The sequence below is a fragment of the Marasmius oreades genome, chromosome 8 (assembly GCF_018924745.1).
Source record: "Marasmius oreades isolate 03SP1 chromosome 8, whole genome shotgun sequence".
In the NCBI taxonomy this organism is placed as follows: domain Eukaryota; kingdom Fungi; phylum Basidiomycota; class Agaricomycetes; order Agaricales; family Marasmiaceae; genus Marasmius; species Marasmius oreades.
In genome coordinates this window covers 3035057-3061371 of record NC_057330.1, presented here as the reverse complement: position 1 = coordinate 3061371, position 26315 = coordinate 3035057, and the positions used below count along the sequence as shown (strand labels likewise).

At 47.3% G+C, this 26315-nt stretch overlaps 7 protein-coding genes across 7 annotated transcripts; 2 read left to right on the top strand and 5 right to left on the bottom strand.

The window, feature by feature from the left end:
* Positions 1 to 741: 741 nt before the first annotated feature.
* Positions 742 to 2037, top strand: E1B28_012893 (uncharacterized protein; the record flags this gene model as incomplete). Its single annotated transcript, XM_043158048.1, has 10 exons — positions 742 to 853; positions 916 to 1058; positions 1122 to 1179; positions 1239 to 1263; positions 1321 to 1366; positions 1424 to 1434; positions 1493 to 1661; positions 1717 to 1749; positions 1812 to 1904; positions 1969 to 2037. 10 exons carry the CDS (start codon positions 742 to 744, stop codon positions 2035 to 2037), a joined length of 759 nt encoding a protein of 252 aa, XP_043005419.1.
* Positions 2038 to 2916: 879 nt separating this feature from the next.
* Positions 2917 to 3513, bottom strand: E1B28_012892 (uncharacterized protein; the record flags this gene model as incomplete). Its single annotated transcript, XM_043158047.1, has 3 exons — positions 2917 to 3041; positions 3095 to 3163; positions 3237 to 3513. The coding sequence occupies 3 exons, from the start codon at positions 3511 to 3513 to the stop codon at positions 2917 to 2919; spliced, it is 471 nt and encodes a 156-aa protein (XP_043005418.1).
* Positions 3514 to 5441: 1928 nt separating this feature from the next.
* E1B28_012891 (uncharacterized protein) lies at positions 5442 to 9625 on the bottom strand. Its single transcript, XM_043158046.1, has 2 exons — positions 8235 to 9625; positions 5442 to 8170 (listed from the first exon to the last, which is right to left on the bottom strand). Exons 1-2 carry the CDS (start codon positions 9535 to 9537, stop codon positions 6585 to 6587), a joined length of 2889 nt encoding a protein of 962 aa, XP_043005417.1. The 5' UTR covers positions 9538 to 9625; the 3' UTR covers positions 5442 to 6584.
* A 1013-nt stretch (positions 9626 to 10638) lies between these two features.
* Positions 10639 to 12193, bottom strand: E1B28_012890 (uncharacterized protein; the record flags this gene model as incomplete). Its single annotated transcript, XM_043158045.1, has 5 exons — positions 10639 to 11417; positions 11485 to 11656; positions 11722 to 11749; positions 11814 to 11884; positions 11950 to 12193. The coding sequence occupies 5 exons, from the start codon at positions 12191 to 12193 to the stop codon at positions 10937 to 10939; spliced, it is 996 nt and encodes a 331-aa protein (XP_043005416.1). The 3' UTR covers positions 10639 to 10936.
* Positions 12194 to 15906: 3713 nt separating this feature from the next.
* E1B28_012889 (uncharacterized protein) lies at positions 15907 to 16556 on the bottom strand. Its single transcript, XM_043160823.1, has 5 exons — positions 16414 to 16556; positions 16323 to 16345; positions 16246 to 16252; positions 16146 to 16188; positions 15907 to 16087 (listed from the first exon to the last, which is right to left on the bottom strand). Exons 1-5 carry the CDS (start codon positions 16508 to 16510, stop codon positions 16045 to 16047), a joined length of 213 nt encoding a protein of 70 aa, XP_043005415.1. The 5' UTR covers positions 16511 to 16556; the 3' UTR covers positions 15907 to 16044.
* Positions 16557 to 18721: 2165 nt separating this feature from the next.
* E1B28_012888 (uncharacterized protein) lies at positions 18722 to 21521 on the top strand (the record flags this gene model as incomplete). The annotated part of the gene is made up of 12 exons (XM_043158044.1): positions 18722 to 19040; positions 19100 to 19141; positions 19210 to 19524; positions 19589 to 19690; positions 19751 to 20593; positions 20675 to 20723; positions 20790 to 20798; positions 20863 to 20984; positions 21046 to 21061; positions 21130 to 21191; positions 21246 to 21337; positions 21408 to 21521. The coding sequence occupies 12 exons, from the start codon at positions 18722 to 18724 to the stop codon at positions 21519 to 21521; spliced, it is 2085 nt and encodes a 694-aa protein (XP_043005414.1).
* A 111-nt stretch (positions 21522 to 21632) lies between these two features.
* On the bottom strand, positions 21633 to 23233 carry E1B28_012887 (uncharacterized protein). The gene is made up of 6 exons (XM_043158043.1): positions 22808 to 23233; positions 22695 to 22756; positions 22602 to 22629; positions 22372 to 22543; positions 21920 to 22306; positions 21633 to 21850 (listed from the first exon to the last, which is right to left on the bottom strand). Exons 1-6 carry the CDS (start codon positions 22950 to 22952, stop codon positions 21715 to 21717), a joined length of 930 nt encoding a protein of 309 aa, XP_043005413.1. The 5' UTR covers positions 22953 to 23233; the 3' UTR covers positions 21633 to 21714.
* Positions 23234 to 26315: the final 3082 nt, after the last annotated feature.

The following is a 26315-nucleotide window of genomic DNA, read 5'->3' as shown; positions in this document are numbered from 1 at the left end:
TATGTTTTTCAGGCTGCCACTCACTCTTGTGTTCGTTGACGATGCGCCCAAGGTTCGGCCCTATGTTGATTGGGGTCTTTCTTAACATGATATTGTACGGGGTACGGGTGACGATAATTCTGTATTGTTAGCCGGGACTGACGGAATGATAGATTATGATCGTACAGGCGCGTATATTCATTGCTTTAGGGTCTTGTACGTTTACTTATACGACGGCGACCGTAGGTCCTGTTCTACTATCAGAACTTTCCAAAGTACGACTCTTGCGTTTCGACAATGAAGAACAATCGCTTACGGGCTGTCTCGTTTTACCAGCGATTCGTTATTGCTGAAGATACTTGTTAGTTTTCCCTCCACAAATTTCTGATCCCGAATCTGTGAACTCATGACATTCCACGACTACCCAGGTCGCGTATCTTTTCATCCTGTCCACAGCAAACTCCGCATTCGACATGGCGATGATGTATGAGTCTTTGATAGCAGGATTTGGTGCGTACATCTTGGCCACTACAGGTAGAACATCCGCAAGTTAACGCCGCAATTGACGTCCATCAGGATCCCAAGGGGCTGTGGCAAATTTCCCAACCCGTGAGTAAATTACCAACATGTGCATGGACAACTCAGTCTAATGCTTTCTAATCCGTTAGTCTTTATGACCGGTCGGTGTCTGAGCCTTGAATCACATGTCAGGAAAGAAGAAGAAACTCACGCCCTCACCCTCGTTTTCCAGAACCGATCATCATGGCATTGATTGCGTGCCCGATTCAATGTTTCTTCGCCTGGAGGATACAGAGAATCACCGGGAATTGGTGGATTCCTCTTATCGTCGTTATTCTCGCTCTTGCATCATGTGGTAAGTCTCGTTGTTTCTCTGACCTTATCCCTCGGGCTTCGATGGTATTGCGATCCTCTCAGGTGGAGGAATATGGACGGGGGTTATGGTCGGAGTGGTCAAGACTTTTGCTCGCAAGCCTGAGCTACATACTCCAGCGCTGGTCTGGTTCTTGACCTCATGTGTTGCCGATGTTATCATAACCGCCACGCTCGTTCGTAGTTTGGTATGTCTAAAACGCCACAACTTTATTCAACGGTTCGTATCACTCACGCCACTTCGCATTTAGTCCGGGAGAAAGACGGGATTCGTTGCCACGGACTCTGTTATTGACAAGATCATCAGAAGTAAGTCGATCGATCCAATTATGCCAAAATCTCTATCTAATGTCTATCTCCGCATCTAGCCACAGTCCAGACGGGAATGATAACGTGCGTGAAAATCCACTTCTTCAGAGAAGAGAAAAGGACGAATCGATGAATATACAGAGCCGTTTGCGCGATTGGAGATGTAGTTTTCTTCATGGCATTAGAAGTGAGTTGATTGGTTCTTGCCGTCATTCGATAATTGGCTCATATCGTCTGATTTTAGCGTACTGCTTTGTATGGGGATCTACCCGTGAACCCACGTCGCTCATAGTCGCTAATTCATCAACTACAGGAACTTCATCTGGGACCTCGTTCTGTCCAAATTATACACCAACTGTCTCTTGTCCACACTCAACTCGCGAACCACCCTTCAAGCCCTTTCTGGCCAAAAAGACCCCTCTACGGGACACCAGAATCGCGTCTTGGACACTGGAATCACAACTCGAGACACTCGTCGTCAGGTTTTTTTTTTCTACTTTTCTTTGTCGGTCCTACGCGTTCCTGACGAATTTTTAGACTTCTCGATTTGGGGGTCAATCTCATAGTGGGGTGAGTTCATTTCTCCGCGGCCTTCCGTCGTGAGCGGACGATTGATGGCTTGTTGAATACAGCCGTTCTCCCCATCATCGGCAGTGTTCGAGTTAGAAAATACCAAGTCATTCACTTCGTCGAGGGACGTTGAGTACGGAATTACCATCACGAAGGTTCGTATGATGGATAATAATCACTTGTTATCGATCATTGACCCACGCCGGTATTTGCATGCAGGTCGTCGAACAAATTGAAGACCCAACGCCTGCAGACTCCGTTTCGCAGTCAAGTCGGGCCACCCAGTAAGCGAGAGACTTTTTAAAACCTTGTATTGAAGAATGTGTGTATCAGTTGGATAGAATATAACCGTCAAACTGACAACTTGAAATAGCGGATAACCGACTTCGGGAAGAGGGACGTTTCATTATTAAAGTTTCTGTCCTTCTTTTCTTTTCCTAATTGTTGTACGCACTGGCTAAATCACCCACCTTCCTTTATCTCACCCTGCCCGTCGTTTGAACAATTATGTTGTATACATACATACATCATAAATAGATAATAATCTATAATGTGAAGTATTTAACATTTTCGGAACTAGCCTGAACAACTATTGACTCACACTCACACCAAGTTGTGCGGCGTCTGGTATGCACATGTAAGTTCTATCAAACGGAGATGCCTAAGCTCCAAAAATCTATCAAAAGAGTTCGACCTCCACACGTCGACCACTGACTTAATCAAATTCTATTTGGATCTCTTCAAAGTTGAAATGCTGTCAGTGCCTGTCACCGGATAGCTTGAGCTGTTATAAAAAGGTCACTGATTCTTTGAGGCACCTCTGGGTATGCTGGGTATGTTAGAAGAGGCTATTTGGTGAACATTAAGGCCAGGATCATTACAGAACAGATTTTCCAGAACAAGACTTGGGCTTGCTTATAGTACCACTGAAAAATGAAGTTTACATTTGAATATATTTACTAGTCATCCAATTATAATGCTCAGAGGGAGCAATATGAGAACAGTCTATTGAATTTATCCCTGACACATAAGGAGAGAAAGTCCTCTCACACTCCCTGCAACAAACAGGGACAATGTGATGCACACTCACTAAGATTCAAGGGGGAACTGTATAGGGCATGATATATTCTAGACACTCATAGTAACTACCCCCAGTACATGTATCTCTCAATCCACCTCCATATCTGACATACTTGCAGTGGAAAAGTTTACAGTCTGTGAGGAAAATACTGGTGAATCTACATCCATAGCATCTTCTGCATAATATGCTGCCATTGTAGATAGTGGTGAATCTACATGGATGAGGTGGTCATTGAAATAGTATGGAAAAATGAGGCAACCTCACATTGTTGTTGATCATTCTGTAACAAACTGTTTTCAGTGAATGGTATCCCAGATGTTTCTTCAGGTTGTTCTGGTGAATGTAAAAGATGGGGTGGATAATCAGAAGACAGTCTTTAGCAGAAACAAAATATGAAAACAGTCACCTCTGTTCAGCTCTTGAGCCTGGTAAGCCTCTGACTCTGGCTGAACATTGTATATAAGATAATATTCGAGGTAACACCCAAAGTTGATGGTGGCAGGTTCAAAATCTCTTGCAATTTGCCATTTGCAGACATCTTTGTATGTCTCGATAGGCCAATGATATGTCCTGGTTGTTGTATACCTTACTTTAAGCTCAGTGAGTAAACCAAGGTACTGGCAATGATGGTGTGAGATGGATGTTTGTCCATTTTTATCAAAAGACCAGGTGTGGGTAGACATGACTGAACCATCCTTTAGCAGAGAAAAAGGAAGTGGATGGAGGAAGAAGTATATGGGTGATTCATCTGAACGCCGCTGTCGCTTGTTGCTGGAATTTTCAATTGATCCACTCAAGTGGATACATGGCACAATGAGCTCTAAAATAATTAGCTTGGTTCAAGGGCTTCAAAATAAAGACCCACTGTAAGATGAGAGATCTTCATTCAAGGATATTCCAAGTCTGTAAAAGACACTCAAAGCCTGTGAAAGCCAAACACGTCCATCATCCAGTTGATCAGAGTATAACAAGAGAAAACCAGAGTTTTCATGGGTGTTAAGAGTAAATCTATATGCTGTTTAGTGACTGACATTTAACATTGGCTTCAACACACCTTGTTCTTCCATCTGGCATTAATACTCGGGAGTAAAGACACCCAAGCTCTCTCCAGACTCCACTTCCAACTGCAACTATAGAGTTTGTCTTGGTTGAAAGAACACATGGTTGACTGATAGTTAAAGCTATGTCTCCTTCCACCAAGGATGCAAAGCGGAGCACTTTGATGACATTTCTGTCAACTTCCTTGACCAATAGTAATTGAGAGAAGTAGCGGATGCAAATGTCTTCCTGGCAAAGCAATTCAGTGCTTGATGGGAGTGTTTTGACATTGATGCTGAAATGATCTAGTTTGCAATCAGGCCCCTCCATTCCACAAACAAGGGTTCCTTGCTCAGAATCTATCCACATCTTAGATGATCCGCAATGCCAGACTTTGTACTGTATAAACTGTTAGTTCAGATCAAAATTATGAAATGTATATCTTTGATACTTACTGATAATGTTAATGTATAAGCTCGGCCAAATGTTCCAAGTCTATCCCACAAATGAGAAAGAGGCACAAGCACTGCACCTATCTATCAGCAACACTGAAACCACAAAAAATGACAATAATCTTACCTCCATGAAATATCAGCAGAGGTATTTTTGACTGGTTAATCCCAAACAGTTGCATCTTTGTTGTATTTCTAGTATCCACTCAGTTGGTGTTTCTCAGACAGTAAGGACATCCATACATAGTCTCAGAGAACTGCTGAAAGTCTGTTTTCCATGCCTAAAGAGTTCTATTTGTATAAATCTTTTCTGCTAACTGAAAAGTAGTACTATAACCCACCTTTTGTGCATCCTGCCCTTTATATGATACTACTGTAAAGCGTGCACGTGGGTTGTTGCCATGGATTTTGGCAGTACTGATTGTTCTTGTGACTATGAGCTCTTTATATTTCATTAACCTGGAATTCCAGTGTAATAAAGAGTTTTCTTTGCAATCGATGTCCTTGATTCGGCGGACAAGTCTGCGTTGGATGGCAGGGAACTATGAGTATGAGTAATGGGTTTTAGTACTAGGTCATATCATGCACACTGTGACACACACCTCATCATATATTGTATGTTTTTTCTTCTTCTTCTCTCGCTTCTCAATAATCTGATTGATCTTGTAGATAGTATTATTATTTGTCTGGTTTCCTGTAACTGCATTAAATGTGCCTTGTCCAATTGACACTTTGTGGGCCCCTTGGAAGAAGTTCATTGGAAGTACCAGTGTGAGAGAAAGTAGGGAGAAAAGGGATTATGGTTCTGGTTTGCTCAGATGAGGGATTGGGGAGGAGAGGAAGGGAGGAAGGGAATTGATTGATTTCAAGGCTAATTCATTGGCATGGCTGAGTTTGAACTTTGAGATGCCCGAAATCGGAAAGATGGAAGTAAAATAAGATCTAAGATTCTTCAGCTCATTTCCTCCAGATCTACTAGCCTCCATAACGGATTGAAGTGGATGGACCTCATACTTTTGCCGTACTTTTGAGGAATAGAAATTCCCCGAAATCAGAGAATAATATCGTACAGACCTCCATCTCAACGATACAGCACTTCAAGTTAAAGTTATCTTATGCCACGCCGCAAAAAAATCATATCACATATCCCATTTCAATGTACGGTACGGTACGGTATGTACAAATATAATAAATAACAAGGAAAAACAAAACGGTTCCAACCGTTCGCTATGAAAACAAACTCATACTGGCTACAATAGCGGGAAGGGGGAGAGGGAGAGAAACGTATACAAAAAATGATGAGAGAGTAGAGAGAGACGAGACATAAGTAAGTAAGTGATTGAGCAGGGGAAGCGGAAGCGGAAGCGGAAAAAACGGGTATTTACAGACCTCCAACCCAAAAAAGGTACCTAATACATCGAAACAACAGAACCCACAAACGAAACACAAAGACACACCAAATATTCACTAGTCGACTCCTCACGACCAAATAAACCCCCTGAATGAGAATGAGGAGGGAAAAAGAGATATGTGCCCAGGAACAACAAAAACACAATATACAACGGGAAAAATACCGGGGGGAGTAGAGGTGGTGGGGAATGGGTGCGGAAAAACGTGAGGAGGGTGTTGGAGGCTTCGAGGAGTAGGTATAGCCATGAGGCGATGGACATATTCGAGTTCGATGGTGGGGGTTTTGGTTATTAATGGGTGTTTTTAGTGCGGTAAAATGATAGCGATAGCGATAAGCGGTAACGGATACGACGAAACCGGAACTAGAAATGTTCACAATTCGAGGGCGTCGAGTAGAATGGGTTTGGGTTTGAGTTTGGGTTTAAGCTCCAGCTTTTTTACTTTTCTGACCGTGATAGCGATAGCGATAGACAGAGCGGAGAGTCCCAGGGAAGGGAAGGGAAGGGAAAGGAAGGGGGGGGGTTACGTTTTGAGTAGCTCGAAATTATATCTTTTGTCGCATTCCTACTCTTCAAAAAAAAAGAAAAGAAAACATTCCGCATACCCATCCACGCCTCACCATCCAACCTCCTTACCTCCGCGTACGCGGATAAGAGGATTACGATAAAGGGCGGGGGAGAGGGGAGGGGAGAAGGATAAGGGCATATATATCGTACGCGTTTACTTGATTTTCGAGGGTCCGAAACAGAGATTAGGGATGACACGAGGTTATGATGGGGAAGGGGGGACAGAGGGGGCGGAGGCGCAACCGCGAAAGCGATCCTTATCCCTTATCCCTTATCGCTCATCCTTATCTAGACGCCAAACCGAGGCTTTAAATTGTGCGCAGACGTGAACGATAACGGGTCGACACTCCTACTTCGTCCCGGAATGTTCACAGCAGCCGAGGTCACAAGCCCAGTCGTGCCCCCGCCGCCACTATCGTCGTCGTGGTTGTCGTTGTTGTTGGAGGTGGTACCATTCCTCCCTCTGGAATGAGACCTCGACGACGACGTGGCGAACCGCCAAGAACCAACATCCCCAGAAGCAGGAGGCACACTCCCCGCTCTCGTCTTCGACCCATGCTGCCTCGAACGACACCCCCACTCCTCAAACGCCCTCGGTCGTTTATCACTCTCACAACTCCTCGACTGCGCAAGTGTCCCCAGGGTCCCTGGACGTTGCAGTTGCAGTTGCATCATAAACGCAGCAACAGCGTTCTCACCAAATGAAGTCGATGGCGACGGCTCCGTTTCCCCCCCGTCCCCGTCCCCGTCCCCGTCTTCAGCAGTTGGTACACCATCGCTTCCAGAACTACCCCAGTCCTCTCCTACCGACCCCTCACCCTCACCCACACCGTCACCCTCCAAGCCAACGCCAACGCCAACGCCAACGCCAAGATCTGACCTCGGCGAAGCACTGATTGAGAATACCCGATGACGCGGGTCATCTGGATGGTAGGCTCCAAGATCACCTTCCCTCGCCCTAGCGACGGTGTTGTTGTTACTGTTAGATGTAGGTGTTTGGATTCCAGATTTGGATTGGGATTTAGATGAGGAACGTAAGGATGGTGTAGCGGACGCACGAACGTTCGTCATCTGCGTATGCGTATGCGCCTCTAGGTCTGGGTCTGGGTCTTGATCCTGATCCTGATCCTGGTCCTCACCATCACCATCATCAACATCCTCCTGTAATGGCGGAGGCGACGAAAACCCCGTGTCATCAACCGGCGTTTTCAAAAAAACGAACCCAGGACTAGGCGAACGTGATGGGTTGGTAGTGACGACCACAGACTTCCTTAGACTTCTTCCACGTTCGACGACAAATCCATACGCATCGCCATCGCCATCGCCAGCATGGCCATATGAAGAAGGTGATGAGACCTCCGAAGCCGACGACGAAGAAGAAGCCGAAGTCGAAACGGAAGAAACACCCGAAACCACCAACCCCCTCCCCACCCTCCTCCCAGCCCTCTCCACATTCCTCTCCACCGACACCTCATCCGTCAACACCGGCGCTCTCGATAACGATCTTCTCGTTCTCGACATGGACCTTCTCGAAGCTACATCAGCTGATGCTCCCTTTCGCGTATTGGCATGATCCCACGAGCGTGGACTTTCAGGAACATGTATATCGGCTACACCCACACCCACACCCACCCTCGATCTCGACCTCGACTGGGACGTCGCTGGTGTAGTACCAGTAGTGGCAGTGGCAGTAGCAGTCTGACACCGCAACTCCTCATCACTCGCCACATCCACATTCTCAGTCCCCCATCCAACTCCCCAAGCTACCTCATCCACCATAGCCACCGACCATCGAGTCATAATAGATCGATCAAGACATCCTTGAAGAATACGTTCAGTTCCTGATCCGATACCATGAGGGATATCGTAAACCGCTACAAAAAAAGGGGGGGGAAGTTAGTTTTTTTACGTGTACATATCATATAATATAAAACGCACCATGCAAAATCTTCATTTGCAACCTCGGTTCAAACGAATCCACAAACGGCAACCTCCCCGTAAGCAACGCATACAACATCACTCCAAGTGCCCACATATCCTGCGCAGGATCCGGTGGTCGGATACCCGAATCAGACGAAGGTCCCAACAACTCCGGGGCAGCATAGGGTAAGGATCCTGGTTGAATGAGTTTCACCGACATGGGCGGATGGGTATGAACAGTACTAGTAGCCGTACGCTGACGAGGAAGCCTTAATGAATGATGTAACGGCATACCACCCAACCCAGTCCTCCGGGGTGTAACAATAGGAGGAGCAGTGGGTTGAGAAACCGACGCAGCACGGTGTACTCCTCCCATCACCGGTACCTCCCCCTCCCCTTCTTCTTCATCCTCTTCTTCAACATCCTCCTCCAACACCTCCCCAATCTTCCTCGCCATCCCGAAATCCCCAATCTTACACGTCCCCATCTCATCAACCAACACATTCTCCAACTTCATATCACGATGAACATACCCAGCCACCTCATGCAAATACCTTAACCCTCTCACGACCTGTCGAAACATCATCCCTGCATCGTCCTGCGGGAGCGCCGGCCTTCCATCTCGTTTGAGGATATCAAACAACGATCCACAGGGACATAGAAGTGTGACGAAAAAGTCGGCATAGGAGGTGTGTACGGATGTAAACAATGGAAGGATATGTTCATGACAAAGAGTAGACCATACCCTCGTCTCATGGTCTATCCTTCTCCTCGCCGCACTCGTATTCGTACTCTTCCCTTGCCCTTGTCCTTGCTTCATCAAATCCGAATTTCGCACGATTTTAACAGCAACAACACCTCCAGAGGAGGAATAGGCTCGTCTGATGATGGAGAAGCCGCCGTAGCCGATGATTCCGTTGAGTGTGTATCCTGCTACGGTTTCGCCTTCGTCGTCTGGGAGTGAAGAAGGTACGGAAGCTGTGGAGGGTGGACTGAATGCGGAGAGGAACATGGCAGCGGGGGATAGAGTGATTTGGGAGGAGTCGTCAGAGTGGTCGTTTTGGAGTAGTGGAGCTGAGATGGATGGATGGATGGTTCGGGCTGCTACTGCTACTGCTACTGCTGCTGGTTCGCCTTGCGCAACTATCTGTGCGCTGAGCCTCTGCTCTTGGTCGAGGGTAGTAGGCTCTTCCTCAGTGATGAGTTTGGGCCTTGTAGGACGGTGGATAGGTAGTGCGGATGCTGGAGCAACATCGTTGAAAATCTGGCGCAGATGTGAGTGAGAGTGAAGCTTTTTGGATTGGAAATGCTCTGTGTACATCAAACAACACAGAAAATGAACTGTACAACAGTATTATGGGTGGGAATTCGAATTTTTGTTTTGGGGGGGAAGTGGGTAGTGGTACAGGTGAAAGAGGTGCCAAGGCCGCGAAGCTTGAAATGCAGGGGCACATCCCGCTGCCGGTATCTACAGTTCCGGGAAAGGAAATATGGCGGGGGTGTGACTTCTCCGTTTTCTCCCGGTTCCGGTGTTCCATCCAGACTCCACATTACTCCTCCTGACTCAGACACTCTCCGCCTCACTAAGGCGACTAGCTTGAACCCCAGGGCTAGGTGGAGAAACAGAAACGCATCCCGGCTTTCGGCGATTCAACCCACATTACATTCCGAGTCACACGGGCTGCTTTGTTCGTTGATACCGTAGTCACCTGCGAGGTTGTCAATTGACGTGGCATCAACATACAAATATTCCAACCGTCTACCCGGAACGACGTACTTCATGCAAGAACCTACAAGAAGGCGTTGAGCGATGGACTGGAACGATCTAGCCCGACCCTCTTCCTACGCTCAAATCTCAAAGTCCGAACGTACCACGGAGACCAGACCTCCGAATGTAACCCACGACCCCACTGATTCACAAGCTTCCCGAACAACGAACATCAAAATCGACAGATTGATTGGAACTGTGCTTCGAACTCTCTTGGCAAATACCAACAGCTGACTCTTATTATTGCCGATGCGAACAAAGTAACAAACTATACTTACACGCAGCAGTCATTCCAGGCGAACAAAGCAGGAAGTTCTGGATCAGGACGGCACCCCACATCATGTTCCGGCACTCCAACATAGTGGCAAGAGCGCGCCGCGTTTCTTCAACGGCTCCAGGCCTCAGGCCCAGGAATCTTACTCGTTCTCCCGGATAATGACCGATCGTATGTAAGACATACCTCCGATCTCAGCTGACTGGGGTCATACGCCACAAAAACTTCTCTCCGAGGGGCAAATCAAATAAACGATCGAGCAAGTCTAATGGAAGACAGGCCACCTGACCCAGCCATCACCAATCGTGGTCTTGTGACAGAGGAAGTCCTCTTCCGAGCCTCCGTCGGGTGACCACCAGGCGCCTGGGTCAAAACGCCATGTCATGATGAGGATCTCGGCATATATATTGGGACAGCAATTCGAAAGCTAAACGCTATACATACACAAGTACAAACCCTAACTCCCCTGAAAAACCTTATAAAACACAAGCGTAGACATTTGTCCAGCTAACGGGAACCACCAAGCTCGAAACATCACCGACCATCCCTCTTCCGCCAATATCGTTTGGAAGCAATTCACAAATCCCGTATATCGATTCCGGTTATATTCATCTCTCAGCCTGGAAAACAAAACACACAATTCAAGGTTCAAGGAACTCAAAATGAAAAAAGGGCAACTCACGATATAACATCCTCACTCTCTGAATACCTAACACCACCCCGTCCTCGCCCCTGCCCCTCAAGCCCACCCTCACCCTCAACCCGCATCTCCACCCCACCCTCTTCCTCCAACGGCTCCAACTCCTCCACCCCACCACCCGCACCCGTACCCCCATTCTCCTGCTGCGCCAACCGAACCACCACCACCTCCAACGGCGTCATCAACACCGTACTCCCCAAAAACGCCATCACATACACCACCACCACCACCGCAAACACCATCACCTCCAACTCCCTATCAAACACGCTCGTCGTCATATCAAATACGAAATGGAGGAACAATAGTGGGAGGGCTGTTTGGAGGGATATGGCGATGAAGAGACCTGGGGAGTTGTAGAGGAGGTAGGGGTTTCGGCGTTCGGATGGGGAGAGGAGGGTGGTGAAGGCTTGCATGGGGCTGGCACTGAGGAGGGGGAGTTTGTAGGGGGTTGTGATTGATCTGTGCGTACGCGTACGAGGTGGTGTTTTATGTTTACTATTGGTTGGTAACGGATGCTGAGACGTACCGAATCAAGAATACCGTCATGGGTAATTTGATTATACTATACACCAGAACGAAAAAGATGGCTTCGGGTATTCCGAGTTGGGGTGCAGCGATCAATACGAGTGGAACGGAGGGGTGGATTTTCATGAATGCTAGAGAACCTCGGATGATGAGTGTTTCTAGTAGGATTGGTACTTTTGAGGTTCAACGTTTCAGAAAGATCCCTTTTTCTGGGGAGGGGGGCTTGGAAGAACTCAACTGGATCCTTTATAGAGCCCTGCCCAACCCTAAGTAGTAACAATAATTTTAATTCTTTTGAAAAAAAAAAAAAAAAAAACATCTCGCACACACCTCAACCCTATACGTCCTCCTCAACCCATCCACAAACCCTCCAATCGTTCGTCCAGGTCTAGCTATTATACCTAAAAAGCCATTTTCAATCCAATTCCATTCATCCCCTCCAACAACCAAGGGTGGATGAACTCACCAGATTCCACATTCCCACTACCACTCCCATGGCCAGTCAACGTAGCATAATTCGGATTATAGCTCGCTCTATACCTAACAACCGAACCAACGAATGGGATAAAGACGACTCTGCTGGTTGCGTTTAGGAGGAGTGGGTAGATCCACTGCATACGTGGTGGAGAAGGAAGGTAAGGCGGCAATTGCAAAGGGCTAAGGCTGCGCGAGGGTGATGGTGACGGGTGTACGCAATCCAGCCCGTTCATGTTCACATTCACGTTCAAATTCAATTACGGAGTCAGAGCGGCATTGTTCGGCAGCTTTGACAGCGGCGGTTTTTTTTTGCCGGGGACAGCGCCTCAGCTTCAAAGCTGTCAAGGTTTTGTGATACCGAAAGAGTTTCCCCATCAAAACAGCGGGGAAAGTGTACCTTTTTTTGGAACGACCCGCACTGAACGTCTCCCCGAAAATGACTGTAGATGCTGGGTGTCCTGGAAATAGATCGAGACTCCCTACGCCCCACAGCAACATAACTCAGTTGCGGTCGCAAAGCAAGTGAACGACAAGAAACGGAACCGGACTCGGCGGAAGTCCAGAATGCGAATAACACTGAGATGATAGATTCAACAACTTTTGTTTTAGTAGCTGGACAATAGCAAGTGGAATTAATATATAGCAAGCATTTCGCCAACGTAGCAATAACCAGCAAGTCAGTAGGGAAGGGAGTCCGAGCTCGCTGGGAAATCTGAAGTGATATTGATGTCCTAGGGAATCAATATCTGCCAAATCAAAAGTTGGAGATCCAGTATCTATACATATTTCAGGTTAGGTTCCAACCTCAGACATTGATTGAATACTGAAATACCATTTTCCAAACACGGGGAGGACTGTGAGGGAAATAATTTGTTCCCGCGTTGTCAAAATAGCGCTGCAAGGAGCCTGTGATTGAAAGGCTTAGGGAGATATTCGGCGCAAAACGCATCACGCACGTAAGTAAGATTCTGAGGCTTTGGACGCCGAGCCAGATTTTCTCACTATATCTCATTGGTTTTCCCTTGGTCTTAGACCTGTTGTAGAGATGTTATTTTTCTCTAGTTCGACTTGAATCATCTCTACAACAGGTATATATAAGTAGTTCGAAGGCTGAACTCGAAACCAACAGGTCTCCTACCCCTCTCAGTGATTCAAGCTTTAACCCTTGATATCCTATCTCGAATGACTAGTTTCTTCCAAAACGCGAGAACCTCGACTTTTCGGGACGCTTCCTTCTCCAACGCTCAACGGGATATACTAGTAGTCAACTACCCCGCGAACCAGCATACGACCCATAACCATCGTCATCATACATATACAACGATTAACCGATGTACCGCGAACCATAACTATATAACCCACAACCATCACTACTATGTCGATACGGAGGCTACTACTGACATTAGGCGAGGCGGGGCTAACAAAGTACGTGAACTGCCTTGCCCAATGTGATCCATGCTGAACGGCCCTCTTCATCAGCGGCTTATGGTAGTGTTCACATTCTTTTCTGGAGTGTTCATATTCCTCTGGCGATCCGTTCGACGATTATTTGGGGACCCGATCAAGTTGAAAGAGGCGTGATAAGAGTGACTCGATGAGGTGAGTACTATCCAAGTACTATCTAGCTGACGGAACTCATTTGCTGACGAACGATATCTTTATTCGCAACCAGGGGTATAGTAAAGAAGAGACCGACGTACTACATGAACCCTTTCCCAGTTTTTTTTTTGCTGTATCAATTTTCGACCGTCTCGGACTTGGACATTCGCAATTTCTCTTCACTTGGTTCCAACAGCGTGGTGTTTTTACGAATATCTCTTCCCTTCATATCCCTGGTGGAATCATTGACACAAAAAACTATTTCCTTTGTATAGTACCGAATCAAGAGAAGAAAACCGAAAGGGATGTTCAAACTCACCATGAGAAAATGTACTAAGCTATATATATCTCATTTTCATCGGTATTAAACGGCATTCCTTCCAGAACCAGTTACGTGCGTGGCACGCTATGATCATTAGAGGGAATTAGCGCCAGATGTCAGTAGATGTCCGAATGATATATCGCGATCAGGTACTTATTTCTAGAGAGAGAGAAATGGGGTAAGAGTGGGCAATGCATGGAAACACTCTAACCTTGGCGTTCCTCAACATGGGGGTGAATGATGACCCTGATGCGCGTCTTCAATATAATTGGATCACCAACTGTAGTGGCTCCCTGGTCGTTTAGAGGTGGATGCTGGAAGGGCCGGTCGCCGTTTTGTAAGGGGATAATGGGATAATGGTCAAACAAGCGGATAACGGCTCCCACAGAACCATGGATGAGAGAGAGAAGACAATTTAGCAAAGTTTTGGGAGCTTTGATGAAGTAAAAGAGAATCAAATCTAGGAATCTAGGATCAAACGATCGAGGTTGCTTGTTTCGTCCAAACGTTTACTTAGATCGCCTCTTCAGTGTCTCTGGGTCGTAATTATCCGTCAGAATTTCCAGTCCATAGACGATTCGGGACAGCACCAGCTCAGCTTCAACGTATGCTGTGCTTGAGCGACTGATGGGTCAAACTTGAAGCTTGAAGGCTTATTCTGAGTCGCAAGGCCGGACGATGATGAGTGTTGGAAGCAAGTGGCGTGGGACGAATCTTGTGATTCCGGCTGTAGCACGGTCACGCACGTGAGATTCACTTTCGCTCTCGCGTCATCTTCACTATCATCTTCCGCAACCTCGAGCAGAATATGTAAATACGGTGAGTATGTGCTTATAATCTTCACTTTTTGGCTCAATTGGCAGTGAAGCAATTATTACAGGCCCAATTATCGCACTCAATCCAACTAAAAGCCTAGGCGGCGCGACGAGAAAAGAGGAGGGCTTGTTCGCAAAAGAAATTTTCGTGGTGGTCGTGGTCATTCTGTGACACGTATCGAGATGACACCTGAAATTGAGGATCCGGAAGGATAACTGCCAGTTGAACACTATGGGGATCAAGCATCGTGGTTATCCGGCACGAGGTGGAATTTTTTCTAGTTCAGTGCGTGGATTTGCTTCTTCATTCATACATAGCAGTGATCTAGCGTCGGGCTACATCATTACGCTGCCGCACCCAATCGATCTCCAATCGTCTAGCCCCCTTCCGACGACGCCAAAGTATCCCACGAAAGTGGTTGTCGAACAATCCTGGTCACAATTCGCATGTTCTTCCAATACAACGTGAGTCATTTCGAAGCACAACACGCCGCGACCTCCATCTGCGTTATTCCCTCCTTGTTTTACTGTTGAACACGTTGGTGTTTCCTCCATCGCAAAGCAGTAAAAGGTTTCGGCAAATCCTCACCCATTGACGTGATGCTTCCTTCAAATGGTTTCTTTGCTGGCAATGCCGCACTTGAAGAAGTCACTCTGGAGAGTTTGATAGCCTCTATTGCTCTGCGAAATACTTACCCATCTGTTTTGGGATGAGAGTCCGTTTCCCTTGATTCTTCCGCGCGACTTCAAGTTTTCTGATAGCACCACGAACAGACAACATCTGCTCACGTCACTGGTTTTACCCAGTAATGCTTCAGGCGGTCCTCGACGTCGACGTGACGCTCCTTCAAATGTATTTTCGCTGGCGTTGCTGCCGCGCTTGAAGAAGTCACACCGGAAGAGTTGATAGCCTCTACTGGTATCGAGTCTCCTGGATACATCTTCGATGTAAGTATCTGACACTGTTTGTTGGCCCTTCTGAACAGAAAACTAGTTCCTCTTCACGTAAATATGGATATGGACCATGTGAGTTAAGGTCGTTAAGTACAGGCTCTGGACAACTCGGACCTCGATGCCCGCTTGTACGAATGTGATAATTATGAATCAATTCCATCTCTTCTATTTCAACGCTGTGCTGCTGGCATGTTCTCCGGAACGAGTTACTCATGTTAAGACTCATCGTTTCAAGCTAGACGCAAGTTTGAACATGCCAGCGAGAGGATGAACGGCGGCCGTGATAATTATCGTTCAAAAAATGCAAAGTTACGACACACTCAGTCAGTCTCGGTACATTAACACCCTTCCAACCTCAAATCCTTGTCCTTCCTTTTCCATCGGGTACCTCACTTCAATCCGTCAAGCAGATCATTCCGGGAGGGACGATTCGGCATCTAAACGAGGGGCGTTAGGCATCAGAGTCCTCGACCCATGAGAAATACTGATGCTTACTGGAAACCATTGGCCTCTCTGCAGCAAGTGTATCCAGAGGGGCCTAAAAAGAGCCAAATCAGCGAGGACGATTCCTAGTTCATTCAGAGCGGCACTTTACATTCTCCCTATAAAAGCGGAAATCGTTGTCAGCGAATCGCGGGATAATGAGTCTATGCAATTAGGAAATCAACTTACACCGCCCAAAGTGCATGTAATGTCTAGGTTAAAGGGTATCTCGGCGTCAGTACAGGAGGGTAACAATGCATGTTAGAGCGACGAAACGAACTTTCAGCAGCAACATCTTCAGCCTCACGACGAGCAAGCGGGTTGGCCGAGACGAAGGCAACAACGGAGAGGATGAGTGCAACGGTGGTGAAACGCATGGTGATAGGAATGATTAGACTTTGAACGAAGCGGGGTGAATTCGAGTCGTAAGTTCATCATGATGCTCTTTGTGGGTCGTCTTTTATATGTCCATCACTGGGGTAGACCAATTGAAGAGGCTATGAAATCGCGTCCTGGGCGCGCTACGTAAAAGGTGGATGTAATCCCCCGCTCTTCCAGGTTTGAAGTAAAGGTTCTTACCATTGTACCCCGTACATCCCGTGTTTCAGAAGCGAAGATGGTCCGGCGAAGAATGTATCCGAGATTCTGAATCAACCCAATGTCACCCGCTCTGGTCAAAATCCACATGTTTGCGCACTCCGCTCGTGGAGTTTAGCTCTGGGGACAAGCCTGCGGGAGCTAGTTGAAGTGGTAGCACAGCTACGAGCGCTATCATCCGGTTGAGGTGGGCTGGGCATCAACTTTGTCTCAGTAATTGTAAGCGTAGTTCATTCAATTCCGTACAAGCTTTTTGAGTAACTAACGGGATGATTGAATTAGCGAATTAGGGGACCACAAGGTTCAGCACCGAAGAACACAATACCCATTCTGAATGTATAGCGAGGTTAGGAGGTACATTTGGAGTACACGGCAAAAGAATGAATCGTCAAGAAGGGCGCCGATTCCGAACGTATAAAAGAGGCTGGAACGCCGCAGTGAAATGATATGGGGGTAGTCGGCGCGCTGGATTCCCTGAAAGTAATGAATTGCTATAATTTCAATAACACCTAAGTTGTATTCTGATCTGGAACAAGGTGACTTGGATCAGAACCATCAGTGGAATTGCTGAACCGGGACAAGAAATCCATACCTCAAATCCTCAACTACACCGGGTCTCTACGCTCTATCCTCCGTTATACTGAGGAGTGGATGCAGTTATTCCATAACGAGGAAGTTCCTTGCCAATTAGCGGGGGAAAACACGACCCTCTCGGGCCTATCATCGTAAATCGAAAGATCCAAGGAGGCTCGTGTGATTTCTGGGGTATGTGCCATGTGGCAACGTTGATCTATCCCGCTAATGCCAAGCCGGGGGGGCAAGGCTTTCGTGAGTGTCGTCTGACTGCATGGAATTCAGAATGACAGCGCAGGTGAAAGGCAAGTTGAACAAGTTGAAGATGACGTCAAGATGGCTTGATAAGATAGGATAAGATAAGATAAAGCAGCGCCATGCGAGCAGCGAAATGCATCAGCAATTGAAATGAGGTTGTTTTTCCCACTAGTAGCGGTGTGCGTTTTGCTGAATGAGATTTTGATCTGTGGCCAATGGCCATTTCAGGCGAAGATTTATAAATTAAAATAGCGCTAGTATGAATATGGGCGGCCGTGGGCGGTTGTGGGTGCAAGGTCTAGGCTTTACACACAGCAACACGTGTCAGTCTTGTCTTTTTACTATCACCAATTGGCAATTGGTGTCCCTACCTCCGAGCGTCCGACGTCCTGTTTTACAATCGTCCTTCATTTGTTGTCATTCTCGCTTTGCGTAGATACTGAACCGGCATTAGATATTCAAAGAGTTGGGATTGAGTTTTGGAGGGTAGAAACTCTGGTATTGAAAGCTTTGATTGGTTTCTTGGTTTGTATCCTTTCCTTTCAGCCCATTGTAGCGCGCTGATATACGATTTTTTGACTCTAGTGGCATATATGAACTTCACAGCTTAGGCTCGGATTTTGCAGCGATCCAAGAGCCCCCTGAAGAGATAGAAGGTGGTGCAATTGTTAGAGAGCGCGTTAACCGCGTTTAATTGACGTTAGGGAGCATATCGAAGCTTAGGACGGGTTTAATGGCGCTCACGAACCGGAACCGTGATAAGGTCAGAATGACATGGATTCAGTTTGTTTTAGTTTCCTATCTCCCCTTCTCAAAGGGCGAATGGAGCCCCAAATCCCGGATATCTCCAACACGTTCCAAGTCGCTCCACGGTCGTTTAGAGACGAAAACCCTTGGGCAAATTGTCGTTTTGTGTAGTGCCACCCGACTAGCAATAAACCCTCGTAACCGCCGTTGTCAGGCTTATCCGACTTCAACGTTTCACGGCGTAAATCCCTCTCTTGACTCGCTTATCGTTTCTTTCTGCGAACAAATGCTTATCTTTTGTGCAGTCTTTTAAGCTGTGAAGTTCGTTGGAACAATCCCTGTCGGAGGGTCTTTCTTTCCCCTTCCATCCTTCCTCTCGTTCCCCTCAGCGTTGCTTTGGCCCGGCCACTTCAATGCTCCATCACTTCGACAAAGTTGTTATGATGGTTGGGCTTCAGAATGGACAGCAGGACATTGATGGTGATGACGCGGTATGCGACGCCATTGATCTGGAGGATGAAGAGCAGCCAAATTCAAATTTCGCAATAATCCAGCCGATGGCTACTCCGTTGCCTGTCATGTCGATGACCGTGCTTTCGATTGTCGGTTTTTTCATGCATTCACGGCTAATCCTGCTACGCGCTAACGATACATTCGGTGGATTCAAGGTCATGCTGAGCGAGTTCTTATCTGCGAACGTGTCCTCACCTTTCATTTTCTTCATGGTGAAAGGTACAATCTACCTTTCCTTTTTTATATTCATATCGCTGACGGTATCGTTGTCTATCTAGAGTTTGGCGTTGATGAAGTGCCGTTTTGGACGGGAATCTTGGGTGATTTCCTTTCCTTCGAGAAAGACGGCGTTTTCTGATGCTGTTTCTTTGTTCTCTTTTCTTCCTAGTCTCGACATTCTTCCTATCCCAATTTGCCGCGTCCCTTCTATGGACAACGATCGCATCTTACACTTCCCCTCGGCTTGTATTAATCCTCACCCTATCCGGTTCGGCACTATCAACCGTCGTATTTGGGTGTTCGTCCACTCTTCCGGTTGCGATGGTCGCTCGGTTAGCTCAAGGGATGTTTGCAGGTGGTATTGGAGTGGCTAAGGCAGCCGTGGTGGGTATTACTGATGAGAGTAACGAACCGACTGTGTGGGGGATTCTAGGGTTTTGTTGGGGGATGGGAGGCGTTGCGGCTGCGGTCATTGGAGGAATCTGTATGTTCGCATTTATTTATTTATTTTCTTTTCCTTTGTCTGTCGGCTTACAAGAAGTTAATAGTTGAACGGCCGGCGACGAAGTGGAAGGTTTTTGATAGAGTGTTCTTTCGAGGACTTCCATATTTCCTTCCGTGTGCCATAGCATCAGCGGTAATGCTCACCGGTTGGTCTTTCTTCGTCAAATTTCTGCCGTTCGCTAACTTTGTGATACGACCCATACTAGGCGGTGCCTTAGCTTGTTTTCTCGCACCAGATATCAGACCTCGAGCCCGTCGAGTCTCTTTTGACACTGGAAAGCTGACAACCGCTGTAGCCACTTCCTTGGTTCTCGTTCAGCATTCTACATCCCGGATCAGCTCGATTCGGAGTGTCGTTCCGCGATCTCTCGTGAAGAAGATCTCCCTTTCACAGGTCTTCAGTGAGGGCGATTCTTGTATGCCTCTGCTTTCGTCCAGTCTTCCAGGAGGATATTCCAGTATTGCTACCAACGATTTAGGTTCGCGAGCAGGGTCAAGGTCGAGATGGTTTGATAGCCTCGGAAGGCGATCCGTAAATCCCCTTGCTATCCCGAATGACCACGAGTCGGAAGGAGTTTCTGGCCGAGGACGTGCGTTACATCGAGTACTACGAGAGCAAGGGTCTCTCTCCCGCAATCGAGATATCACGCCGCGTCCTGTTGATCGTACGGATACAAATCGTTTTTTCCCCCGTTCCGATACCTTTGACTCTGCAATTTCCATCCCTGTTTCTCTGTCTATCGTAGACCGAATATTTCCACTGGATGCAACCAGTGTCTCGGGCCCGTTTATACCTGAACCTCCCGTTCCTCATCCTCTCCCACTTGCGCCTATCCCAGAGGCTATTTCTTCTCTTCCTGGTATGCTGGCGGAGAAACCTGAAGGCGGGCAGGTACAGTGGAAGGACGAGTTACCGATAGGCTTGATCACGCAGTATGGGCTATTAGCGTTACACACGACAACGCACGATCAAGTGTTTTTGGCATATTTTACAAGGAAATACGAGGAGGGTGGCGTTGGGTTTGGAGCTGAGGAGTTTGCGGGCTTGAGTGAGTTGTTCCGTAATCGGTTTCCTTTTTGGCGGTCGCTGATTTACGGGACGGCTTTTTTCTTTTTTTGAAATGATCAAGTTGCGTTGATGTGTGGCTTTCAGCTGGTTTATCAGTTTTATCTCTATTCGTCAGTTATCCTTTTTGTTTCTCCCTTTTTTTGTTGCTGATTTCCCGTTGTTTTTGGTGTTGTTAGGAAAATTGGGTGTGTGTCGTAGACTCGTATCTCAATAGGGTCTTCTGCTGACCGACACTGTCCTCGAACCCAGACCACCTAACGGTCCCTTTACGCATTTGACGATCTTCCGAGCGTCATGGGTTCTTTATATCATTTCCTATCTGTCGGTTGCCACGTATCGAGGGGTGTTCAGTGGCGGTTCATTGATGGTTGGTAAGTTCCGGCTGCTTTTGTTATGTCTCTTCGCTCGTCTCTGATGTCGCCCCCGTCATAGCACTTGTGGGGAGCACGTAAGTCACCGGCCCGTACCATTATCCCAGTTGGAATTCACAGTGTAACTCGGGCTCCCCCCCCTTAGCGCGATAAGATATTGCGGAAACACGTTTGCGTTCACTTCTATTGCGATTCTTATTAACACAAGTATGTGTTTTTCCCTTTCCCTTCCCGTTTCTCCTTACTGACCTTGGGAATTAGTGACACCTCCGTCATCAGTTGGCTATGCCAACGGCGTTGCGCAAAGTGTGGTTAGTCTGGCGAGGTGTTTTGGGCCTGTTTTGGGTGGGTTGGTGCGTATATCTGGTTGTTATCGCTGGCGAATGGCATTTAGATTGATTGGTCGCCATGATCGCTTGGTAGCTATGGTCTGTGAGTACGGATCTGAACCCGTCGATGTATTGGATAAGTTTTGTGGGTTGTGTTGGGGTATGTGCGGCCGCCGTTGTTCATGGGATGGTTATCGAGATGAAGTGATAATACGTGCAAGGGGTATGGGAACATGAAGTGTACAACAGGCCTTTCATTGCTCAGTTATATACGCTTCGTACCTGTTCGAGTATTACAAAACGTTCGTGCGGGCAGGATCTCGGTCAACTCAAAACAATAAGAAATTGATGATAAATACGACATGGAAGAAGCCCAGATATTTGTGTGATTTCAGTTACACTTACACCAAGGTTGACGCATAGAAGCTAAGGAAAGTGATCCACCACGCTCTGAGTAAGGTAACCCATCCTTCCTCAGCAATAATTTTTTTCAAACAATCAACGAGGCCAACGTAAGGGTACTGGTCGTCTCTCACCCTAAACAAAATTTATAACGCATTAGCGACCAACCATTCCATATGAAGTTGAAGGAAACCCTGAACATACGAAATGACCTCTTCACTCGAATAAACCCTCACACCAGCCGCTTCAGCCACTTCAGCTTCACTAACGTCATCTCCGCCACGGATCCTCTGAACCGCCAACCTCGCTCCTGCAATCTGCAACGGTGTCTGTAGTATCGTACCAACCACCGCGGTGAAGAAATACGCAACGACAGCCAATCCTACCAATGGGGTGTTGATCATCGGCCGAAGCAGTATGGTTACAAGCGGTCTGATAGCAACCGGGACAAGTATAAGACAGAACTGGGAGACGAAGACACCGGGGAGGAGGTAGATTTTCCATGGTTGACGGCGTTCGGTTGCAGAGAGGAGGAGCTTCATGGCGACTAAGGGTCGAGTGTAAGGAAGTCGGTAGGGGGTAACAATAGCCCTGTTGGATGGACATAAGCACGAGGATTAGATTCAAATGGGAAAACTCAAAGAAGAAACACGCACCGAGTGGTCAAGACCTGCATGGGGATTCCAACGACCATACTCAACACCCCGAATACGATCAGTGCTGGAATAGGCAGATTGTTGAAGTTCCATGGAAGTCGTGGTGTAGTGTCAATTTTCAACCAGGCCACCAACGCTGACATTATTATGAGGAAACTAAAAAAGGTCGGTGCTGTTGCGGAGTATTTGAGTAGAGTCTCAAGCAACCCCCAAAGTTCATATGGACGTACAAAATCCCTTGTATAGCCCTGCCCATCCCTGAAATGGCCGGTTTAATTATCAACCGGATCGTAACAATTAGGGGAGCGCAGGCAGCGACACACCTCTAGACGATAAACTCTTCCAAGGGTGTTGAAATAGCCTGTCACTGTAGGAGTACTAAGACCTGGTTTTCGGTCAGTAAGGACAGAAACTCCGAGTTCGTCATTCCACTCACTAGGCTCTTGCTGCACCTCACTATCCTCGAGTTGAATCCTTTTCGGGCTGTGATGTACGCGCCATCGGGTTAGAGCGCCAGCAAGAGGAACCGATATCGCTACACTAAGTAGGGAAGAGGGGATAAGTAACCAGTTTAGCAGCATGGAATCGAGCGGGCAGTCAGAGAGGTGGGGAAAAGGGAACGAGATGTGGGTGGGAATGTCTGAATGCAACCAGTTTGAATATGTATCGTTCAAGGACGGTTAGATGGCTATCAAATCAAACACCGCTTTTGCAATATCATCGGGATAAAGTGATGATGGGAGCCCGCAGTCATCAACTTGCTGCGTGCCTTAGCGATGGTAATGTAGTAACCATGCATCTAGCACTGGGGACATTTTGATGTCATCTGGGACGTGTCCAGTACCAGTCATGCAAAAACAATAGAAATTCCTATTGTTTTTGCATGACTGGTACTGGACACGTCCCAGATGACATCAAAATGTCCCCAGTGTAGGTATTTGTGTTAGTCTACGTACACTACTGAGAGCACAATAGCTACACACGTACCCTCAGTTCCCATTGGCATGATCGGAATTTGCGCGTGTGTTCCACGACACAAGCTGCGTGCGCTTGAGCGCTTGAGCGTCATTTTCAGTCCGACCTCCTGCGGTACGACCTTGTGGTTCTGACTTCGTTTCCACCGTCCCGAATGAACCATAAGGCTCCATGACAGCCTTAATGCGCAGTCTTGGGAGGTTCATTAACGATTCCTCATCTGCATATTGAGACCGATTGGGAAGGCGGAAGCAGAAACTGTCGTGAATACGTACTTGATACGGATGACGGCGCCATCAAGCGCTTCAGATCTTCTGACTCGAGCGTCGAGGTAAAAGGGTTCACCGGCTTCGGCTTCGAGGGTTTTAGGTGTCCTTAATAACCCCAACGTGGACCGTAGCTAGGCTCCTCTCCTTCCTCCACTGCACCACCAACTATCTACCAGCGTGTTTTCAGCTCCTGTCTGACGAGCTGCCCAACTCGTCGAAACCATCCTACGATACGTAATCGAAAGAAGTGCTGCCCACTGCTAAAGGGACAAAAAACCAAAACGATGGAGTTGAAGGAAGCGGTTGAGCCACCGTAGCCAGAACAATATCACGGCAATGGGCTGCAGCTCATGCACAGTTGGTCTCGCTCAGCGGTGGTCCCTCTTTCAAAATGAGGGACCGTCCTGCCCAGACGAGCAGGTGCAGCATGAACATCCTTGGTTACACGGAATGACGAAAGGAACGTTCGAACTTCGAAGGTAAATCACTGCACTGGGAGGGGGCTGCTTCTGCCCGGTGCGGAATTGATATCTATGAGCAGGGCGTTGGAAACAAGGATAAGGTTGGATATTCGATGGAAAATGGATGAGTGGGGCCACGAGCTTCAGCGCCGCCTTTTCCGAAATGAGGGAAACCATTCAACCGACATGTTGATGGTGAGCGATAATCCCCCCGGAGGTCGTAAGTGAGCATTCAACAACGGAGAACGCTCTCTAACCAGTCGGCACCACCGTACGCGTCAACTAAGGCACTCCAAATCTTTATGTTCGTGGTGGCGACAGCGGGTTGGAGATGAATTTAGGAATATATCCTGAAAATGCCCTTCGTATGGAAGAAGAACGGAGAGAGTAGAGAAGGCACCGCGAAGGTGGGTTTGGATGGCTGCGTGTAACGACATCAACAAAAACGAAAAGGAAAGCGCAAGCATCTCATGGTACCCACCATTAAACAGAAAAATACCACATATTATCAACAGCTCAAGCTTCTCAAAGCCCACTCAATCTCAAGCTCAATGTTCCCGTTGACGGCGAGTATCGACCAACGACGCCGGCCCTCAAGAACACGGAGAACGCTCCTCGTTTCTTTCTGGTTCATCACCGTAACCCCCCTTCTGCGCGTCAACTGGTATCCCCCAGTCACTTCTCGATACAACGCTACCAGGAGAGGAAATTCCGTATCTACATGTTACGGAGTCAAATAATGCCCAAAACAAAAATCAATACAAGCGTACGCACCGACGATGGCCAAAGCGTTCATTGAGCCCAGACGAGCGTTCGTGGTGACAACAGCATGCTCCAGCCTCCCCTCAGCATCTTCCCTGTCGTGACAACAGGGATGGAGCCATGACAACAGTACTTGACAACAGCCTTCGTCTGGCAAGTTGCCACCATCGCGTCAATTATGTAAGAGCGTCGACTTCATGTTCGTGATTTGGTATGACTAGAGAAGGTGCTTGTATCATGAAGTCGTGGTCATATTTATATCTGCATGGCAGTAGGATCAGCAAATGCGCAGAGATATCATTCAAGAGAACGCACACGGATATAGGCGGTCGTAGGAAGCTGATCATAGGCTCCGGCAACGTACTTCAGAACACTCCCCCTTAGTGATGACCAGCTGCAGCATATGTCAGTGTCAACGTCCACCGATAACTATCCTTTGCGGCCGCCGACTGGCCTATCGCTTGTCCCTCATTCACAAACGGCCCAGGATATCTTGGCCAGATCTGTTGGTTTGGAATGGAAGACAATGGGTTCGGTGTATCTCGGATTTCTGTCTTCTGAAAAAGGGAGCTGATAGACGTGTGTTGAATTCAGTACTCTGAACACGCAACGAGAACAAAATCGTCCAGAGCACACACCGACAATGATTAATGACACCCTGACCAGTGGAGCTTTCAAAAGCTAATAACTTGGGGGGCGTACCGTGAGTTGCTGGCGCAGGAGGACGTAAGTTTTCTCATTTTCCCTACTGTCATTGCCCCGGAAGTCGGCAATCTAAGGAGAAGTTTGTATATAATTAAGAAAATACGTACCAGTACCTGTACAGACGGTATGGTGGCATAGTATACCTTTTAAGGTATACGTCTGCCAATTTTCTTGTGGGGAGGGTGTAATGGCGTGGAGTTATAATTTTTTTGATGAGGGGGTGTCAAAAACGTGGCCCCACGGCGAAGTCGGAAATTGCCGAGTCAAGTGATGTCACACAATCACGCCTAACAATAGAGGGCTCAAAATGAAGCGTGAATATTATTTAACTTAATTCAGTCATATAGATACTGCTGCACAAGACATGGACAGAGTCTGCACTTTTGGGAAAAAATCCTAAATTTATCGGTTTTTCCTCATTTAGGTGGTTCTTCCCAGGATCAGAGGGTGTTGGAGGTGCCAGAATCAATTCTGATTCATTGCTTGGACTAGAAGTAAAAAATCAGAGATCATCTGACCCTGCCAGAGGTGTTTGCTGGCCTTCTTGTACAGTTTATGGGTGAAAAACACAAAAATCTCGGATATTTGCAAACATACACCCTGTGTACCCAAAAAAATTTGCAAAAATTCAAGGACCAAAGATTTGGGTAGCCCAATGGGTGTAATTGCTAGTGCCAAGGGCCTGGCACTCAGTGTGCCAGGCTGGTACAGGAGTAATTGCCACAACTGAGGGTCAAAATGACTGAAAAAATCGGAGTGCTCTGCAGAATTG

Excerpts from the sequence above, each read along its gene's own strand:
- E1B28_012891 (XM_043158046.1), bottom strand. The coding sequence starts at position 9,537 with ATGTACACAGAGCATTTCCAATCCAAAAAGCTTCACTCTCACTCACAT. Across the intron at positions 8,171-8,234 it reads GCAAATGAAGATTTTGCATG|CGGTTTACGATATCCCTCAT; the intron begins GTGCGTTTTATA and ends CTTTTTTTGTAG.
- E1B28_012889 (XM_043160823.1), bottom strand. The coding sequence starts at position 16,510 with ATGCGTTTCACCACCGTTGCACTCATCCTCTCCGTTGTTGCCTTCGTC. Across the intron at positions 16,346-16,413 it reads TGAAGATGTTGCTGCTGAAA|ACATTACATGCACTTTGGGC; the intron begins GTTCGTTTCGTC and ends CCTTTAACCTAG. Across the intron at positions 16,088-16,145 it reads AGAGAGGCCAATGGTTTCCA|ATGCCGAATCGTCCCTCCCG; the intron begins GTAAGCATCAGT and ends CCCCTCGTTTAG.
- E1B28_012887 (XM_043158043.1), bottom strand. The coding sequence starts at position 22,952 with ATGCTGCTAAACTGGTTACTTATCCCCTCTTCCCTACTTAGTGTAGCG. Across the intron at positions 22,307-22,371 it reads ATGCAGGTCTTGACCACTCG|GGCTATTGTTACCCCCTACC; the intron begins GTGCGTGTTTCT and ends TCCATCCAACAG. Across the intron at positions 21,851-21,919 it reads TCGAGTGAAGAGGTCATTTC|GGTGAGAGACGACCAGTACC; the intron begins GTATGTTCAGGG and ends AATTTTGTTTAG.